Source organism: Alosa alosa, chromosome 9 (assembly GCF_017589495.1).
Source record: "Alosa alosa isolate M-15738 ecotype Scorff River chromosome 9, AALO_Geno_1.1, whole genome shotgun sequence".
NCBI lineage: Eukaryota > Metazoa > Chordata > Actinopteri > Clupeiformes > Clupeidae > Alosa > Alosa alosa.
In genome coordinates, this window is record NC_063197.1 from 26,460,057 (window position 1) to 26,480,097 (window position 20,041).

The window sequence follows — 20,041 nt, forward strand, 5'->3', positions numbered from 1 at the left end:
ATAGCCACGGGAAAACCAAACGAACGTTCGGAAGATAAGTGCACCCGTTGCTGGAAACCGGGCCCTGGTGCATTAAGGACGTAGCCTGGATAAACTTTCCCGATCCCACATAAATTATTTATTTAGTCTATGGCTACTAACCAACATTTTCGATTCTCGTTCCCCGCTGTAGGCCTAAAGTGAACAGCATTCAATGGTTTTGAACCGCGCTGTTATTTCAGAACCATAGACAGCGCGACTTAAGCGTTGTCGATGAATTTATTAGATATAGCTACTTTACAGCGCACGATAAGGCGTAACACCTTTAACACTAAACCTAGCTGCTTGCTAAATATTTAACAATTTTTAGGTCTAGACACAGCACACGCTCATCAGAGGACCGCAATGAGTGAGAGGGGACGTTCAGCTGGATTATTAGGCTATTATGGCAAGGTAATCATTAAAATACCAAGGTGCAGATCCAGTAAGTGGCCAGAGTAGGTTAAGGGATTTGAAGTTCATTTAATTCATTAAAGTGATTAAAAATGCGTGAGACTCTATATGGGAGAATACATCGGTTGCGACGATTAATCAGAGCGGGTTGAGGCTGTTTGTGTCCTAGAATCTTTGATTGTCAGATATGTCTCAGCCAGCTGCAAATGAAAGATTCTAGAAAGTGAGTAGGCTAATCTTTGCAAACAACTATTCTAAAGTTTTTAGACTGGCTGGCAGCAGTCAGCTCAGTCAAATATCTTTCATTACTTTCCTTCAACCCTCTGTAGCTCACTGGCTCTGACGTGCAGAGGCAGTCAATGTGACGTGCTCTCTGCAAGCACGTCACAATGCAAGTGTACAGGTGTACCAACCAGTCCCCAGTGAACTTCTCATTTCACCTTTTGGTACTTTTCGGAGGACCACAGCATTATGTGTTAGGAAAGAAGGAAACCACTTTCAGAACCATATATGGTTCGCCAAACAGAGGAGGTAAGAATGCACTTTTAGAAAATGATTGCGTATTGTTTCATGTGAAGACGAATGAAAAGAACCACATATTCTAAGAATTAAATAATTTAATTCTAAGAATTAAAAATAGTCTAATGTTTGTGGGCTAGATGGTGTAGTAAATACTGAAAACTAAAAACGTGCAAATATTGCTCTAATTTATTTGCTCTGGGAATTTCCATTTCAGCTTTCAGAATTGTTACACCATTTTCATATCATGAATAGAGATGATCGAAATTATTTTTCCATATTTAATTTTCAGGAGTCAGATGATGGCTCCAGTAGTGTCAGGAAGCCTAAAGGAGCAAAATGTAGGCCTACTGTTTCCGAGGGTGACCTGGCCTGCTACTCCAGAGCACATTTGGGAGAGAGGGTATGGTTAACCAGTTATTTGACATTGTTGTATATTTTATTTTATATTTATTTATATTTACCTGTTCATGCTGTATTTTGAATTTGTCAGTACCATGTGACCTGATATTGTCCAACAAGCCGTGTTGCCGTGGCGTACTGGTTAACCCTTCGGACTTGTAACCGGAGGGTTACCAGTTCGAACCCCGACTAGTAGGAACGGCTGAAGTGCCCTTGAGCAAGGCACCTAACCCCTCACTGCTCCCCGAGCGCCGCTGTTCACCTCCCTGTGTGTTCACTGTGTGCTGAGTGTTTCACTAATTCACGGATTGGGATAAATTTCCCTCACGGGATCAAAAGAGTATATATACTTATACTTACTTATACAATGATTTAAATGAGCAATAAAACTGGTGTGTATTTAGCTTTACCAGGAGACTCCTGGATTTGACCTCACTGATCCCAATATGCACTTGGCGAATGGCACCTACAACTGCCTCCATGATCCCCATTTAAGGACATACTTTCAAAAGCCAGAGAGGAAAAAAAGACTCATTCATAATGGATTCATCACAGCTGATCAGAAGGTAGGTTATTCTAAAAAATTAGTTATTTGAAACGTAATGATGAGTCAATGATGGTTCATTTTTTTGAGAAAATTGGTTAAGATATAAATAGATTTGTTACTTGGTAACCAAAGTGATAACTATGGCTCCTAGAATGTTACCATGGCACTTATTATGACTAAGGGTTCCATTGTAATGAGTTACCATAGTAACTCATATAATCAACTGGCATGGTGGTTGCTCAGGCATTGACTGTCATTAGGCTGGTTGCTTGGGTGGTGGTGTCATAGGGTGTTGCTATGGTAGTTTAAGATTAGGTGACAAAAGAGTTTTCATAATGGTAGTTATTGAAGTGATTTATACAATATGGATTGTTGCTATCACTCTGATGATGGCTGCTACCTGGGTGGCGCTATGGTGTAGCTTGGCTTGGTTGTCAACATGGTGTTGCTGTGGTTACTAAAATATTACCGTGACACTTATTAAGGTAACTTAGGGTTGCTAAGGCACTGATTGGCATTGTAGTCTTGCGGGTTTACTAAGCTATTAAAGTCAAGGTGGTTCCTAAGGTGTTGATATATAATCAAAATTTAATCAATCTAATGAGTAATTCTACTATGGATGACATAGACTGTTGGTTTCTATGTGATTTGTGAACAGTTTGGTGAGATTCACATGAACAATTGTGGCACTATTTCAGGTGTTATGTACGATTAAAGAGTACAACAATTACAGCAAATACACTGAAAGTGTTCAGCTCTCATGGCAGAAGCTCTACTTTGAGCAGCAGGTAATTATCTTAATAGTTAAGACATAGTCACTATTATTCAGTATCATTATTCTAATACTGGACGTATTAATGTAACAATAATCTGTGTTTTTCAGAGAAAGCTGATGAAAGAATTTCTGATTATGAAAGAGAAGGGTCTTATTCCACCTCATATCCACATCTCAGATATGATAGACTGGCTTGTCCGCAAAGGGACAGATATTTCTAAGAAGATGTAAGTCTTAATTGTTTGTTAAAATTGCCTCTGAGCAAAGTTGCTGAATATGTTATCGGTGAACTGATAATTTTATTTAAAAGTACATTTGCAATCAGTAGAACAACATGTGTAAATCATCTACTAGATTAGAAGGGTTTGATTTTTTTTTTTTTTTTAATGTCATAGGTTTCAGAAACAGTCAGGGAACACACAGGCTTTGCTGGTAAGATGATTATATTTACAATCATGTACAACAAACTTCAATTGTAAATGGATAAAATCATCTTTCACAACATATCCTCACAGAAATGGGAAGTGAATCGGCGCCTGAAACTGGAAGCGATACAGAAGGAGGCATGCCGGGAATACTGCCTGGAACGCAAACTTCCGTTCTCCCAGAGGGTCAAGGTAAGACTTTGAAAAGTTCTGAGCAAAGCCCTGCAAATCAACAGGGTGGCCAGGTAATGAAATGTGAGGCTCCTTGTATTTGCTTCATATCCTTCACATTGCAGAAAGCATCAGTGGAGTGTATCCCATGTCCTGGATCTTCTGGAGCTGGTCCAAGGTGTCTCTCATCTCTGTCTGAAGCGTCAGTGGATTTGGTCTCCTCATCTGTGTCTATAGAGGAATTTCCAAGGACAGATTCAGTCACTTATCTGAATTCATTTGACTCCATCACACCAGGGACAAGTGTGGAACGATCTACAGTGGTGAGTTTTTTTTTTACCTGCAATTTACAAAAACAAGTTGATTGTTCACCTGTACTATCCCACGAAGTGACTCTACATATCATTTTGTACAGTTAATCATGCTTGTATTGAAGATGATACATGTCATGCATGATGGCTATTATTGATCTTTGTGCTATGCTGGTGATTATTATTGTAATTTTTTAAAACATTGTATATTTTTGTTGTTGTTTTTAAGCTTTCGGCAGGGGCTGAGAAAGTCATTTGTGAAACTGTTAAAGACATTGTGATGGATGAACTTCGGAGAAATCTCCTTCCAGTGTTGATGAGGCGCCAGTCTTCCTCTGAAAGCATCCGCCACACCAGTGACTGCTCTGACCAGAGCTACAGGAGTTTGAACACTGCGATGGTCCGTCCTAAATCCAGTGCCAGCGTGTTATCTGATGGTGTTACTTCTCCTTCTACTGGGGACAACACTACTGAGTCATATATCGGGACTACTTTCTATACGGAAGTACCTATTTCAGAGAGGCTTTGCTATGACAACTTTCGTGCTCCTGCTGGATGCCTGATTGTGCCCAGCAACATAGCGGCCAGTACAGTGGACAACGCGATGTTAAGGGCAGGACTACGTGCCACAACTCCTGAACAGTCAAAATTTCGCTGTATGTCTGTCCAACCATTAACCATACCTTCTTATCAAAAGAAAGGTGTGAAACTTTTGGGAGGCATGCCAACGGACGTCAAAGAAATACCTGATGTGGAAGACACTGAGGTGGAAGTGCACACACCGCAATTTATTCACGCCATCACACAGCAATTAAGTGAGACATCTTCTGTGTGTGAAACAGCAAAGGAGGGAGAATCATCAGGCTGTATGGTTACTTCAGCAAAAAGCCCAAATTCAGCACACCAGATGTCAGTGGAGCATATTTTTCAGGATAACACGTTGAATTGTGTCAATACAACCAGAGCACTATCACCTAGACATCACAGTCCAAACCTGGCTAATTCTGTTGCTGCAGTCTTATACCACAACATAAGTGAGACAGAAACCTCAAAAAAGCCCCCACCCTACTCCAGCTCTCAGGTCACTTGTATTGATAGTTGGCAGGAGCTGACAGGGAGTGGTGCACTGAGAGAATTTTCAGAGCCTTTGTCTGAATCTGCCTTAGATCTTCTCAAAGGCACATTTGGGGAGCGGGCCCAGAGCCTTAAAACAGAGAAGAGTGAATTCCAATGCATTACAGTCCCAACATCAGAGAAACTATTCTTTGTGTCCCACGTCAACAGTAATGACACAGTTGTGCACAAAGTTGCCATTGAGGAGCTGCCTGCGGTGGATGTGATACAAAATACTATCCCTCCAGACCATTTAAAGAGGTTGAACACCCCCTTCTCCTCTAGGCTCAACACTCCTGCAAGTGCAAGACACTTTAGGCAATCAAGTCCAACAATACAACTCCTACAGGGCGTTGTGGAAAAACTGGTGGCTAAAATGGTGGTTCGCTTAATGAGCATCCCAGAGGAGTTTAATGATGCTGCCTGTAAACAGCTAGAGAAACCATGCCATTCTCTGGATGGCCCTCTTTCAGAGTTTCACCATGGAGTGATTTCTAGGCTCTGCCCAGTCCTTGTGACTGACATAATGGAATCCCTTTCCAGTGAAATTGTCAGTCCTCCTGTCGGTAAGACTTAATTGCCTTTATTCCAATCATATATCTTTTAATTGAAGTGTGAACTGAAGACAATTGAAAGTGGGAGACAATTACCTATTAACTTTGTTAGTTAGCTTTTTCATAGCTATAGTATGTTAACAACAATTATGCAAATGTTTCTAGTCACATTCTTGTAGTTTTTATTAATGTACCGGTAATCTGAATGTCAACATTGATTTGAACTGAATGTAATTTTTTATCAAATGTAGGTGAATCAGCTTCCCAATCACCTCTGCTGTTCACTGAGGATGAAAAATCGGATGGAAAATCAAGAGCTGACAGCCCAAATGATTGTGCTGAAGAGTTTGCTTGTTTCCAAGAGGGCAACAGTACAACCAATGAGGGACCATCCGAAGAGTCTATAATAGACTTTCTAAAACTTGCAATGACTGATATTGAGTCGGCAATGACTTATTCCAAAAAGCAGGTTTGCTCTAACCTTCCTGCCAGGACAGAGGTTGTTGTAGACATCATCACTAAGCTGGTCTCTGATATTGAGTCTGGCACTAATTCCCCAACTTCACCTCTGACAAATGTGGTAGTAGATATGGTGATGTCTGTGCTGGATAATCTGTCAGAGGTGTCCACTGCATCATCTCCTGACAACTTGGAATACTCAAGACCTGCCAGCTCTAGAATTGTTAGCACTGTCCGTAAGGAGCTAGAGGACCAGATTGGCTCCACTGATGCCCTCAAGCATGCACTTAACTGCGGGAGTGAAGATGTCACCAAGGCCATCTCTACTGCTGTTGCTAGGGAAGTCTCTGTACTCCTCTCAGAGTCAGTAGCTTGCCATTTAGCCTCCACCTCCAGTTCTGCTTCACTGTTGAGCTTACCGGATACGACCTCTGCACCCGCAGTGCGACCTCTGACTGCTGCTGTCATACCCAACATCCATCCTGACAGTGGACTTCTTCCCAATCATCGGTCTTCATCTTCCATGGAAAGAAAGCCTGTGGTGATGGTGGTCAACTTTGATACAGTCAGAGATATTGTCAGCCGGCTTCTGGTGCAACTTTTACCAAAAGGATTCAAAGATTTTAACCTGGCAGACTGCAGCCTCTTTGATGTCATCTTCTCTGAACTTTCCTCCAGTTTATTTGTAAGACTGACTAGGAAGAGACAGAAGGCCACTGTCTGTCTAGATTCCGTTGAAGTCTCTCAGGTTGTCCTCAGTGTGCAAAGGGATTTGGTCAAGCTTTATGGTCCTCTGGAGCATTTTCAGAACAAGGTTTTCAACAATTGCCCAACATTTTTTGGAGGTATTGCAAAACTTATTGTGAAAGGCATTTTGAAGTCACCCACAAGAAAGCCCACTGAAATAAATGCCAACCCCTACTCTGATGAAACCACTCAGGGGACACCACATCTTGCCACACCAGAGTGGAGAATCAGTATCCATTCCATCGATGACTTGTTGTCTCTTCTGTTGAATAAAATGCAGGAATTTTATCTTGTCAAAGCAGAGGATGCTCAGTTCTCCCGAGCTCTGTTCAGCTATCTTACCATAAACATCATGGATATGACTCTCAAACAACTTCAAGTGATTCCAGGATTGGTGCTCGTAGACAAAGAGGAGAATTTCAACAAATTCCTCAAGGAGAAAATTGTCTCCAACGTCCACAGCGCTTTGGTCGATAAGGGCATCACTGTGAAGACTGTGCACATGGCATTACAACAAGGAAGTTCATCAGCACTGAATGTCATCAGAGATGAACTCATCAAGGAAACCATAGCAGTGTGCTCTTCAAGTGCCTGCGCATATAATCTCAGGTCAGAACAGGGTCAAACAGAAACACTCTTGACCAAGACGGTGGCCACAGTCACATCTACCAGTCCAGCAGAGGTATATTTTTCCAGTGTTTTCCTTTATGTCTGCATTTTCCAACAAAGTAATATAATTTGACCAATTTGCTAGCACAGTATCTTTTGGTGGACAATATGTGTAGGTCATTGATTTTATTATTATTTTTATTATTATTATTTACAGGCTAGAAAGGTTGACACCATTGAATACTCCGCAGCAGCATCAAACACAGTAGATAATGTTTTGCAATCTGCTATGGGTGAGTGATCAGAAATTATATGGGATTATATTGATGAATTGGCAGAAAAGAACTTGCATGGGATGAGAGGTCCTATTGCATTGGTTTCCCCTGCCAAAACTTTGCAGAATGACTGTATGGCTGAATATCTTGTATTTGTGTTGCATGGAATGTTATTATTTGATAACAAACTGTCCAAAAATTGCATGTAATTGCATATCATTGTATCATCAGACAAGGAGAAGATGCCCAAGAGGAAGAGACAGATTGGCCGCATCTTTCTCCGTATTTTCAAGGGGGTTAGACACAGTTTCACAAGCTGCAATACATCTCGAGTGATGGACTAAGAAAGATTCATTTTATTTTAATCATTTATTTTATTTTGCTTTATGTTTAATTTGATTTCTTCTCTATAATCCTCAAATACATCAATAAAGTACACAGCATGAAAAAATATTATGGAGTGTATATATTTAGATAAGTTTAGGGGTGGATTCATATCAGATTTTCACATTCTGTTTTCAATTGCCTTTTACACAACGTCCCAAGTTTTTCTGATTTGGAGTTTTATTAAGGTAAACATTTTGCATAGTGTACCTTTAACAATACACTAGCCATTGTAAGCTGTGTGGGTGCTACGTAGTGGACACATACTGTGTAACTGCATGAAGCTGCATATTTAACTGATTGTTAAGCCAAGCAATTTTAAGTACATTCTTTATATTTTGTACATTTTCATGTTTACAGAAACCACACACACATGCATGTTACTGGTGTCCTTTATAAGACAGAGATATGTTATAATGACAATCTGTAAAGTGTTTTCCACTGTTGGTGCTCCAGCTTCCTCAACCGCAACATGCAGCGTAAGGCCTTGTGGCATGTGTGGAACATTATAGTCTATGTTGCACATTTTAAAATGTTAAAAATCAGGCCTTGAAGGCTACCATATGAGGGAGGTTAGTCTACATGCTGTACAGTGGTTTTAGTGTTTTTTGAATGTTAAATGAATGTTAACTATTAAACTAACTTTACTATGGTCTATTTGAGGGGCTCCATGTGACACTGCAACCTTACTTACAATTACAAGCATGCAAAAAAAAAAAGAGCATTGCAGACATCAGTTGAGAGTTAACACATTTTATTCATATTGATTTAACAGTGGAACTTCTTACTCAAGGCACCATGTTTTTTCACAAAGAATTAACATTTTACCTGCCCTACACTAAACCACTTTGTAACAGCTCGATATAGAAGCTGTACTTTGACCAATGTGCGCTTGATGCCAATATTTGTGCGACTTCTATTGAATCCACAGACATGCAACTCCAGTGAAACAGAATGTTGTCTGATTGTAGCCTACAGTTAGCGAGCTGTATAACATAGGACAAACTCTGGGCTGCAATGCTGCATTAGATTAAAGTTACCCAACCCGAAGCACATGCAGAAGAAGCACGTAGAGCATAGATATACAGTGCAATACAGAGATTCCATTGTTGCTCCATCATCATCAATAGGAAAAAACCCTCAGTATTTCACCCACCCCTATTTATGTATGTATGTATGTATGTATGTATGTATGTATGTATGTATGTATGTATGTATGTATGTATGTATGTACTTAATAGTTGGTTAAGTCTTTACAAATGTCAGTTTAGATGTTCTGGTCATACTTTTCTCTTCAATGCACACTAGTCTCACTCACTCCCATATACACTCACACATGGTTTTTTGGTGGACATGGGCACAGTCCTTGAAGCAGGCCTTTTCTCTATCTGTTAATGTACAAGCTTACACGTGGTCCCCAGCACATGGGATGGGGGGGGGCAGGGGAGGCGTTTTGGAGGATTCCAGTCTTTGTGCTTTTCCATTCAGCTCTCTCTGTTCCCATCCTTTGACTCATCCTCTTTTCCTCGTCCTTCCTCTTTCACCGTTTTCACTTTCTCAGTCTCCCTCCCAGCCCACACGGTCACTGTGCTCTCAGTGGCTCATGAGTTTTGCGCCCAAAGCGTGACAGTCCTGTCGGCCGAAGAAGAGAGGAAGGCGAGGTCTTGCGGGTGCCACCTGCACTGGATCACCTTGTCCCCGTGTTCTCCTGCCACCGTCACTGGGAGAGGCTTGGTCAGGTCACCTTGGAAGGGAAAACCACAAGCAGCAGTCTTAATATCAGAACAATTGTCATTTCAGCACACAATATAAGGTCATCGACCATCAAGCCTGTGTAGATAAGGAAGTGGCCTCGCCTTGCAGGTCTGTGATCATCACTTTGCCGTCGTAGGATCCGGTGAGCAGGTAGTGTGCCCCTGGGGAGAAACGGACTGACCGCACATCGCTGCTGTGCGGCCGGTAGGTCTGCACTGTCCGGCCCCCTCGGATGTCGTACAGCATGCAGCTGCTGTCCTCCTGACCGGTGGCTAAGAGACGACCACTGGGGTCCACAGCCACTGATGCCACGGCACTACCTGAGGGATGACAACAGAGAGGGAGGGAGTGTGTGGGATCAGAAGTGTTTAAGAAACAACAATAAGGTAATAACATACCTTATATTATGACCAGCGTCATTTGGATTTACTTGCTCTTAAACTAAACAGTGACAACAAGTGGCCATAACAGTGAAGTGCAGTTCAATTTATTTTGCAGAAAATGTTCAGAAAGGCCTGATGAAGTTTTATGTTTTGGTTTTTCAGAAACGGCACTAAGATTTAAAAAAATACACAACCACATAAAAAAGTATGTATGCAGACACACATACAAGCAGACACACACACCTGAGCCGTGCAGTGCTGTACCCACCACACGCACACAGCTGGGAACACGCAGGTCCCAGAATCGGACCGTTTTATCCTGCGAGCCGGAGGCGATAAGCCAGCCTCCCCATGTGTACAGAGATAGGATGTGCCCTGAGAAGGCAACACATCAAACATATTACAACCACATACACACTCCACAGCTATTAGCACATCATCAGCACGTTGTCCATTTATTTCATGTGTTATGCATAATGCTATATTTAATGTAAACATTCATTCAAGAGATTGTTTCTCCAAAATGCTTCTGGTACATTCTACAGTGAATACAGATGTCCCTAACAATCCATTTTAAACAAAGAATTCCCAAAACAAGAATAATGGGGAAGGGGGGATATTGTACAGTAATATTATCTTAAGTGACCCATTGGGAACATTGCATTGTCTTTATCAAAATAGGGCAACCAGCCCGAGACTAAAGTCCTAACCAGTATGGCCACTGAGCGCGTGCAGACCCTGGCCCCTCTGGCAGTCGGTGGTGTAGATGTTGCAGTCTCCAGCGCCCGCACTGATCAGGATGGTGCCCCCACTCTCGGGGCCCTCCATGAAGGCCAGGTCTCTGATGGTGCCGTCGTGCATGCTGAACTCCAGGTCAGGTCCTGTGTGTGGGGAAGGGACAACATGCTGTGAGCCAGAGAGCCTGAACACCCCAGACAGCATAAGAAAAGAATTTCAAGAAATGCCAGAGCATGAAGTGGTTTTTATCTAGAGGATGCAGCGTTAGCGCATCTTACAAGCCTCGCTTACACCAGACTGATTCTCATCTCAACGGAAAATTTGTCTGGGGACACTTTCCAAGGGGCGTAACCAGCAGTGAAATTAAACTTAAATTGGTTCTCTAAAGTCTTACCAAATCTAACCAAAGTACGGCAAACACATCTTTCTTGTAAACAAAGGTTTTAAATTCAATTGTTTACTCAATTCCAAAGAGAATACACATTTGTGTCATTTAACACTGCCGCTGTAAGCTCAGCCATTGGTGGTGTTCAACAACACTACAGTGCTAACTGTATTCTTCTGGCTGTCTTATATAAAACTTGTCCCATCTCGTATCAGCGGTTGCTGGGTGATTTGGAAATGGGCTTGAATGGGAAGATAGCCAGACGGATCTGCTGAGATGCGCTCACAGATTAGTCTGGGTTTACCCAAGCTAGCGTATTAAAATATTTAAAACAATTCTGTTTTGTGATATTCAAGAGAACATCTTTTTTTTTTCAGGCATTTTGTGGCCCCTTTGTACATCCCTCATAGGATGGTTTGCAAAACAGAAGGCTGTGAAGTGTCTTTTCACATCCATGGTTAAAATATTCATGTGTGCAGTGATTTGAGGACAAAACACTCCCAGATTGTTCTAAAATCTCAATACACATCACGGTTGTGATGACCAGGATCTTCTTGTAGCATGGACATTACCTGAGGCATTGAAGGTGTCAGCGTTGAAAGGCAGCACCTTCACATACTTGTCATTGGAGCCAGTGGCCAGCAGCTGTCCGCAGTGACTCCATGCCACACAGTAGATGGAGCCCTTGTGATGCTTTATCCTCTTGAAGCAAACCTCAGGCTCTTTGTTTGGGCTAGTCCCCCTGAGAAATGGGGGAACGGACAAACATTAAATAAAAGAGGGGGCGGTGGTAGTGTAGTGGTTAAGGAGCTGGGCTAGCGTGCAGTAGCCTGAAAGTTGTCGGTTCAATTCCCGGCTTCCACCGCTGTGCCCTTGAGCAAGGCACTTAACCCCAAGTTGCTCCGGGGACAATGTGATCCCTTGTAATATAGCTGACATACAGTATGTAAGTCACTTTGGTCAAGAAGTGTCTGCTAAATGTAATGTAATAATAATAATAATAATAAAAGAGTGCTGGCTGAATTTCTTACATCCAGCTAGGTCTCGGCACTTGCCCTAAAATCCGATGTATCATTTATTTTTAAGGGAAGTGAATGCTGATTTGCCACTTTGAAATTAGAACGTACAATAGACTATGAAATTAGACTACAAAATCTTAACTGAACAAATAGCTAATTGAGGGAAGACACAACCTGATCTATGGAACATCTAATCTAATCTAACACAATGTGCAAAAATGTCAACATAATACAACACAAAAAACACGGTAAAGCCTAATCTGACGTAGCAGGCACTAACCTGAAGGAAAAAATTAAATTAAAAATCTACTCTATGGGTCAAAACTGGACCTAACCTGTGGTAGAAACGCACCTTCCCTTTGAGGTGTCTGGGCAGACACACACCCGCAGAGTTTTGGAGTTTGAGCCCACAGCGAAGAGACCCCCGGAGGGATGGAATGCCACCGCCCGCACAGCCTGTGTGTCTTCCAGCGTCCTCACAGCAACAAACTGGGACGTGGGCTGGCCGTCCTAAAACAGAGACATACCTAAGGATGACTCGGCCTCTTTAGAAATTCAGGTCACGTCAGGGCGGACATCAAATTCGGAATGAAAGCCCTACCTCATGGCCGCCTTTCTTCACTAGAGAGGTCTGGTCTTGGGTAGCTGGCCTCTTCACCCCATCCTTCTGACCACTGCAAACAAGCACAGCCATAATTTATTTATGTCAACTGATGTAACATCACAAGGAGTTTTCCGTTTTTAAGCACATTTGCATTTATTTTATTAATCTGACACTTATAGCAACTTGCAGCAGAGGCTAGTGCAGGCGAAAGTTGCCTGTCCAGTGAGTGACAGGACTTGCAATTCATTCTATTTTACAAACTTTCCCCAAATTTTAAACAGAGAAGACAGGCAAGGACACATACAGTACCAGAAACATGCTGCAATGTCTACACTGTGTAATCAAAGACTGAGAATTTGCCTAACCTTTGGGTCAGCAGGACCGGGGACTCATCCAGTGATGGCATGCCCCTTCCATCTCCTCTCTGCGGGGTGCTGCTCACCACACCTGCCTTGCCCTGTCCCGGATCTCCAATATCAGGGGTTCGGGTGGTGCCAGCCGGGGTGGGCGGGACAGGCGGCGCCGGGGTGCCCGTCTTGGTTGCGGTGCCATTACACTGCTGGGCCAAAGACTGCACGTCCTCCGCCAGGTTGTCCATCCCCATGTTCATCTCCTCCAGCTTCTGGATGGACCTGAAGATGGGAAAGGTGAGTCACTCAAAGGGACCCTTCAGCAAAACCAGCTGGCAGAGTGCAGAGTGCTTGGTCAAAATTTGATAATGCTACAGTGTTCAGCTTCCTGCAGAATGTACATGTAAGCGTTTACACTGTTTCTCTGTAAAGGCCAATAAGGTAAATTGTGTTGTACCTGACAAGTTTCGGCTACCTTGCCTCTGTAGCCTTCATCAGAGGTGTCACGTGATGTTGGTGTGACGTCGTCTGAGATGTGTTATCTGGCGTTTTCCATCCCACCAACATCACGTGACACCTCTGATGAAGGCTACAGAGGCAAGGTAGCCTACACTTGTCAGGTACAACACAATTTACCTTATTGGCCTTTACAGAGAAACAGTGTAAATAGTATATCAGTAGGTCTAAGGAACCTCTTCAATATACATGTAAGCAGGTTTAGCAGGACAAAGATTGTCTGTCATTCATTAAAAAAAGTGCTTTAAAAAACAACAACAACAACCAACAGGAAACAGCCCTTCCCCAACCTGTTGAGAAACTTCTCGGTGAGGTTGTGCTGGTCCTGGTGTGGCCCCTGCGGCGGGTGCACGCCCCCCTCCAGCAGCATCTGCTGGTAGAGCTGCCGCTGCTGCTGCTTCTGCTCCAAGTGCTGCTGCACCCGCAGACGCTGCCGCTGGTACTCCTGCAGCTGCTCCACAGAGTCGTGCGGCTGCCCACGGCAACACGGGAGTTGTTATACACAAACACAATAAACGATTACAACTGCATTTGTGCAGTTAGTCACTGATGAGAAATGGTCCTGTGAAAGATTTTGCCCGAATGTTGTTAACAGGGGATGTTACAAGCAGGCTATTAGTGATGTAGAAATGACAGTCTAATCTTTCGCAATAATGCAATATGACAAGCAAAACAACAGATTAGGCGCACCATTTGAATTATCACAACACGATGACATACAGCTCATGCAAATTTTTAAAAAGCTACAGATACAAATTTTCATGAGCCCAGAAAAAAAAAGGAAAACAAACAACATTGTTTAATCATCAGTCAGACTGTCAGAAGTCAGACACATCATATCTGTGACCAGCAGCATCTCTCTTTAGCTTCCTTATCAATGTGCTACCTCCCTAGTCTCCGCCAACACTCTCCATGCCCTCTCAGCCTTGCCCTTGGCCCCAACACAAGCAGCTGGCAAATGCAATCTGAACAGGCCCCGGCTCTCGGACACATAAAAATGAGAGATGAGCATCTCTGACAAGCTGGCTGACTTGACTGAGGTGATTCATGAGGGAAGGACGCTCCGGGCTGGGCCCACAAGCTTCTTATGGACACCCCCCACCCCACCAACGAGCCCAGAGCCCAGAGCCCAGAGCCCAGAGCCGCACCCCCCCCCACCACCTCCACCCCCCAACCTCATCCTAACCCCAGCCTTCCCTTCGCCCCATTCTGTCCTGTCCTTTGGAGGACACGAGGGATGAGCTGCTGCTGGCAGCAATAGCTCACACGCTCACCCTGGGGGTAACAGACACACTGCGGGGGAGAGCGCCTTCCTACCCAGACAGTGAGAGCATATACTCACTTATGCACATGCACACACACACACACACACACACACACACACACACATACACAAAACACACACGGAGGGATTTACTGTCTCTCTGCGGGTGATAGGAGGTATGAGGAGAAAAGGGGTTCTGAAAAAAGTGAGGTTCTGTTCTGACTCTAAACTAGAATCTTAAGGGAACTGGAAAACTGTCATGGAAAAACCAGCGTCAGATGATCTCTTCAATATACATGTAAGCACAAAGCACATGTAAACTTTGGTTCCTGATGATGGTCATTCTGACCTGGTTCTGAATTGAATGGCTGAATACACTTCATTTTTCATTTATATTTTCATTTCTATTAATTTCCTTTTCACTATTTCAAGGGCTAGTCATTCATCACATAGACTGAGGAGGTCTACTAATCTACCCAAGCAGCAAAGAGCCCCATGAATTTTTATATCCGCTCTAATGGTCCACTCCATATCCATTCCAATTGGCACTATGCATGCCTGAGATACCACAACAACCACTGTGTCAATATGTCATCTTAATAAACATACAAGTCCATTCACAGAGTAAGGGGTGATTGCAAGTACCTCAGTCCCATCAGCAGAGTTGGCTGGTCCTCCATCTCTGCCTGGTGCTAGAGGTGGACGTGTACTACTGGGACCCGAAGGTGCTGATGCTTGCGTCCTACAACTGGAAGAGGTAAGAAGAGAGGTGTTTGCACTGTGCATCTGATATCTATCATAGTTAAACATTGGGCAGTCGTGGCCTACTGGTTAGAGCTTCGGACTTGTAACTGGAGGGTTGCTGGTTCGATCCCCAACCAGTAGGAACGGCTGAAGTGCCCTTGAGCAAGGCACCTAACCCATCACTGCTCCTCGAGTGCCGTTGTAGCAAGGCAGCTCACTGCTCCGGGTTAGTGTGTGCTTCACCTCACTGTGTGTTCACGGTGAACACACAGAACACACAGTGTGCTCTGTGTGTTCACTAATTCACGGATGGGATAAATGCAGAGACCAAATTCCTTGTATACGCATGTATACTTGGCCGAGAAACCTGATTTACAATTTTATGATTTACAATTGAGGCTTGAATCATCTCTGTTTACATTGGTCAATCAAGGTACGATAAATCCTTTCCATATGTGCCATTGAACCATTTGAATGAGAAGAAACACTACTGTTGTCACACACATGGCCAAAAGTGAAACCTTGCCACAGACAAACTAACCCTTTCAATGAGATGCCACTATTTCCTCGGATAAGCTTCAGTGGCCTCGACAGCCATCCAGCTTATGGCTCTCGCACAATAAAAACACACGGTATACAGCATGCCTCTAGCAACATGTTACAATCCCCATGGCCAGAGAGATCTCGATGGCAACAGTATCACATTCAGGAGCCCATAAATGAGCACAGAAACATTTTAAGATAAAGCATGTCATCAGGTCCTTTTCACTTTGGTTGTCTCTATAGACATGAGTGCAGATTGACCATATCCCTGGGTTAACTAACGGAGTGACAGGGCTTTATCTAAGTATGCACAAACAGGATTAGTGGGGTTAAGCTCTGCCATTTGGTGAAATTCACTGACTGGATAGCAGCCCTTGCTTTGAGACAACATCCACTGGCACAACACCAATCAGAGAGCTGTACTGTACCACTGTAGTTATTGCTCATCATTTCAGGCATTTGTCTCAACACTAAGCCTAACTTTGTGATGCATGCCAAGGTGAAGAAAAAAACATTACTAATGGTTATGTTGAATCACTTCATAAAACAAGCTCTTTGTTCAGACATACAGTATACAGGGTTCCTATAATCAGTAGTACCTACTTCAACCCCTTCTTGAAAAGGTTTGCCAGATTGTACATTATGTAAATATTATGCAAAGCTCTCCAGCAGCACTGCGTCAGTACCTATCAGAAGAATCTTGAAAGACAGTGTTATCCAGGTTTTTGGTGACGTTGGGTCCCCCTCCTTGACTCCCATAGCTGGCAAATGAGCGGGACATGGCCTCCCCCTTCCCACTGGCGTCTGACTCCTTCTTCTTGTCCTTCCCCGCCAGGCCGTGAGACAGGCCGTCCAGGGCGGGCGCGAGCGAGCGCGACATGTAGGTGTCGGCCGACAGCGGGCGTCGCAGCGGTGAGGCCGGGCACGGCGACAGCTTGCTGATGAGCGGTGTGAGCAGGTCGACGTGGCCGGCGCGCAACGGCTTCACCAGCCGGTCCACGTGGATGCTGAGCGTCTTCTGCTCGAAGGCGCACGCGAACACGCCCGGCGCCAGGTTCTGCAGCCACGACAGCAGGCTCAGGTCCAGGTCGTCGCAGCCGTTTCCGCAGAGCACGTCCACGCCGAGCAGCACCTCGCCCTCGCTGATCTCCTCGCCCGTGGCCTTGCTCTGGCAGAACTCCACGCAGCACTCGTACAGCACGCCCTTGATGAGCAGCTGGAAGAGGCGGTTGGCCGAGGCGCGGAAGCCCGCCTCGCTCAGCTTGCGGTCGGCCGGGATGAAGTCGGCCACCATGACGCAGGCCTCCTCGAAGCAGTGCACACGCGCTGTGCTGGGGTTCCAGTCCTTGAACTCGGCGTGGTGCGTGAGGCGTGGCAGCGTCAGGAGCAGGCACAGCTTGCTGTAGTCCTCCTTGCTGGGGCTGAACTCCTCCAGGGAGTGCAGGCACTTCACCGCCTCCTGCATGGTGAACTCTAGCTGTGGAGAGAGGAAGGGACGGGAGGGAGTGGGTGGGTGAGGCGTGGGCAAAGAGAAGGAGAGAGAAAAAGAGAGGGAGAAGGAGGATAAAGGGATCAAAAGATGGCAAAGTGAAAACAAATAGAGTTGACACAGATGTGGGATGATGGTAGGCAAAGAGAGCATGATGGTTTGTTGAAGAAAAGGAACAGAGGACAAAACAGGGGTGAAGACAGTGAGATAAGTGGAAAGGAGAGGAAATGAAAGAGGGAACAAATATTCTGCTGTACCTAGTTCCTCTGAAGGACACTTGTTTTGTGTAATCATTTACAAATGTGCTTTCATTTTTTTTTTTTACAGGTTATGCTGTAGCCTTTCAGACGTAGTGTAGTACTCTGAGTGCACACTGAACTGACACTGGTTAACAAGCAGCCAAATCATGTAGGTCATCTGCCTAGCAGACTACTCTACGGCACATCCTTCTAATCTGAGGAGAGACAAAGGCTAAATGCTCACAGTCTGAGGATCATCGGCAGCTGCAATGGCATTGTTCACACACAGGGCTTCTAGAAACTTCTGCTTCAGGATAATATATCGGAACCTGTTTAAATAACACATATAAAAGGATAGATTGACACAACCAGTACCTCAGCAATGAGGACATCGGCTTTTTAATTGTTGACTGAAACAGATATTCTCCACTAAGGGTTTGATTTGTATTTCGAGTCAAATTCACCATTTTTACAAAGATTTGGAACTACACAGATATCCAAATACGTACACACCACTCACTTTTTTCTGTCAAACTTATCCATGCTTTCAAGTGGCTGAATGAACTGTAGGACCTCATCCCATTGGCCATCCAGTATAAGTTGTCTTTATAGGAACGGAAAAGGATTACAGTCAGTGAAAGTTTTAATCCATCCAGTCCATAACAAGCTGCAATGCTTCAAAGACGTTCACTAGTGAATTCTCACATGGATTAGTGCCTATACCCTCTGAGAAGCTTGCATTAAAACCCACAAAAAACCCACGAAACACACTGTAACCTAAAATAGGGGTATATAAACATTCATGCTGCTTGTTTCCTTATTCCAAACTGCCAAGAGAAACAGCCTCAACCAGTGAATTATTCACCCTCTTTGTCACTCACTACTCTGAATGGAGACCTCATTCTCCAGGCTTTAGAAAGCTTAGACTCTAAATACACACAGGCTGACGAGCTCTGAGAGCATTCTAATGGCTGACAACTCGAGGGCTGTACAAGCCAAATAACAGAACACAGGCCCATACCTCAGGAAAAGCATGTCATCAGAGTACAGACCATTGATGACCCCACTCTCCCTTTCTAGGGCCAGCATGCTGATGTGGAGCTTTTTGGAATTGAGGAAGTCCAAAATCAGCTTGATGATCTCCACTTCTTTGATGTTGATCGTCTCCTCTGCTGTCATTGTGTCAGCTTTCTGGATGGGTTGAAAACCGGGTGAGTGACATATGCAAAGGCCAAGGCATCATGTTGACACTGTCAATTTGTGTTGTGATGACTTCTCTATGCATGTCAGGTTTTTGCCTTAGGGGTCAGGTACAAGTTTATAGCGTGTATTTCTTAAGGTTATTCTCCTATTTATGGCCTAGATTAATTATTTCAAGTAGGTCCTTCTGGGCAAACAAACTGATCTGACAAAATAGTTTATGGTCATCATTAAAGGTAGCCTGCCTACCTGGCCTACTCAAGTTACAACTGCAGCAATAAAATCACACGCCTGCAAAATAACAGGTTGTCAAGGACAGCAGCTATTGCCAAACATGGTAGCCTGCAGCAATTCTCGTCTCTCTTTTTGTGGAATAAAGCTAGATATGATGACTAATGCGACTACCTAGCTTCCTATGACAAACCGCATTCAATAGTTCCAGGCGAAATAATGCTGCTAGCTATAGCTCATTGACCACGCTGCAGTACAGTACACACCATATTGTTGACTATCGCATATGAGCACAACGTGACGTTCCACCATCAACACTTCAACAATCTATCTGTTTAACAAGTGAATCTGGCGAGTACGCAAAGTATGGGCAACATCACGTTTGTGTCGGCGTTTGCGGCTCAACTCGGATGCCGATGTGGCGTAAATGCCTGTCAACCCGAAAATCTTGGTCAGCCAGAAGGCATTAGCCACTGCGATACTGACAGCACAAGAGCAGAGTCTTACCTGTGTGGCTTCTACAAATGCATAAATCGCAGTGTTGTTGATTGGGAGAATTCCTACGAACAAATTGGCAAATTCAGCGCATCCGCATGGAATCTGTGAGAATCTGTGCGTCTCTTGACAACGCCGGCCGTCTCCACCCACCGCTATCTCCGGTACACAGCTCGGTTGCCAAGTGGATCAACGGGATCCACCAATCAAACAGCAGCTTTATTCGCCAGGTGCCTGACGGCAGTTCAGCCTACAGAGCTAATTCTGTGGTCTGTGTAGACAGGGGAGGCTAAAGATGGAATTGTTTGTTTTGACATCAAATTGTCAGTGGGTTATTATCTATAAGGATTAATTCAGAGTGAC

The 20,041-nt window shown here is 44.1% G+C and overlaps 2 protein-coding genes across 2 annotated transcripts; one reads left to right on the forward strand and one right to left on the reverse strand.

Annotated features, from left to right (window-relative positions):
• Nucleotides 1-867: 867 nt before the first annotated feature.
• Nucleotides 868-7,784, forward strand: LOC125300741. Its single transcript, XM_048252872.1, has 12 exons — nucleotides 868-963; nucleotides 1,244-1,354; nucleotides 1,758-1,919; nucleotides 2,599-2,688; nucleotides 2,784-2,902; nucleotides 3,071-3,107; nucleotides 3,191-3,292; nucleotides 3,397-3,594; nucleotides 3,812-5,261; nucleotides 5,501-7,137; nucleotides 7,282-7,357; nucleotides 7,571-7,784. The coding sequence occupies exons 1-12, from the start codon at nucleotides 943-945 to the stop codon at nucleotides 7,681-7,683; spliced, it is 4,116 nt and encodes a 1,371-aa protein (XP_048108829.1). The 5' UTR covers nucleotides 868-942; the 3' UTR covers nucleotides 7,684-7,784.
• A 676-nt stretch (nucleotides 7,785-8,460) lies between these two features.
• wdr47b (WD repeat domain 47b) lies at nucleotides 8,461-19,838 on the reverse strand. Its single transcript, XM_048252054.1, has 15 exons — nucleotides 19,691-19,838; nucleotides 18,774-18,943; nucleotides 18,273-18,356; nucleotides 17,997-18,081; nucleotides 16,711-17,501; nucleotides 15,383-15,485; nucleotides 13,764-13,945; nucleotides 12,973-13,239; nucleotides 12,605-12,677; nucleotides 12,356-12,513; nucleotides 11,557-11,726; nucleotides 10,572-10,742; nucleotides 10,105-10,236; nucleotides 9,580-9,798; nucleotides 8,461-9,467 (listed from the first exon to the last, which is right to left on the reverse strand). Exons 2-15 carry the CDS (start codon nucleotides 18,929-18,931, stop codon nucleotides 9,325-9,327), a joined length of 2,736 nt encoding a protein of 911 aa, XP_048108011.1. The 5' UTR covers nucleotides 18,932-18,943; nucleotides 19,691-19,838; the 3' UTR covers nucleotides 8,461-9,324.
• Between the last annotated feature and the right edge of the window lie 203 nt (nucleotides 19,839-20,041).

Excerpts from the sequence above, each read along its gene's own strand:
- LOC125300741 (XM_048252872.1), top strand. The coding sequence starts at position 943 with ATGGTTCGCCAAACAGAGGAG. Across the intron at positions 1,920-2,598 it reads TCATCACAGCTGATCAGAAG|GTGTTATGTACGATTAAAGA; the intron begins GTAGGTTATTCT and ends GCACTATTTCAG. Across the intron at positions 2,689-2,783 it reads AGCTCTACTTTGAGCAGCAG|AGAAAGCTGATGAAAGAATT; the intron begins GTAATTATCTTA and ends TGTGTTTTTCAG.
- wdr47b (XM_048252054.1), bottom strand. The coding sequence starts at position 18,931 with ATGACAGCAGAGGAGACGATCAACATCAAAGAAGTGGAGATCATCAAG. Across the intron at positions 15,486-16,710 it reads TTTCAAGATTCTTCTGATAG|TTGTAGGACGCAAGCATCAG; the intron begins GTACTGACGCAG and ends TACCTCTTCCAG. Across the intron at positions 11,727-12,355 it reads CCAGACACCTCAAAGGGAAG|GGGGACTAGCCCAAACAAAG; the intron begins GTGCGTTTCTAC and ends CCCATTTCTCAG.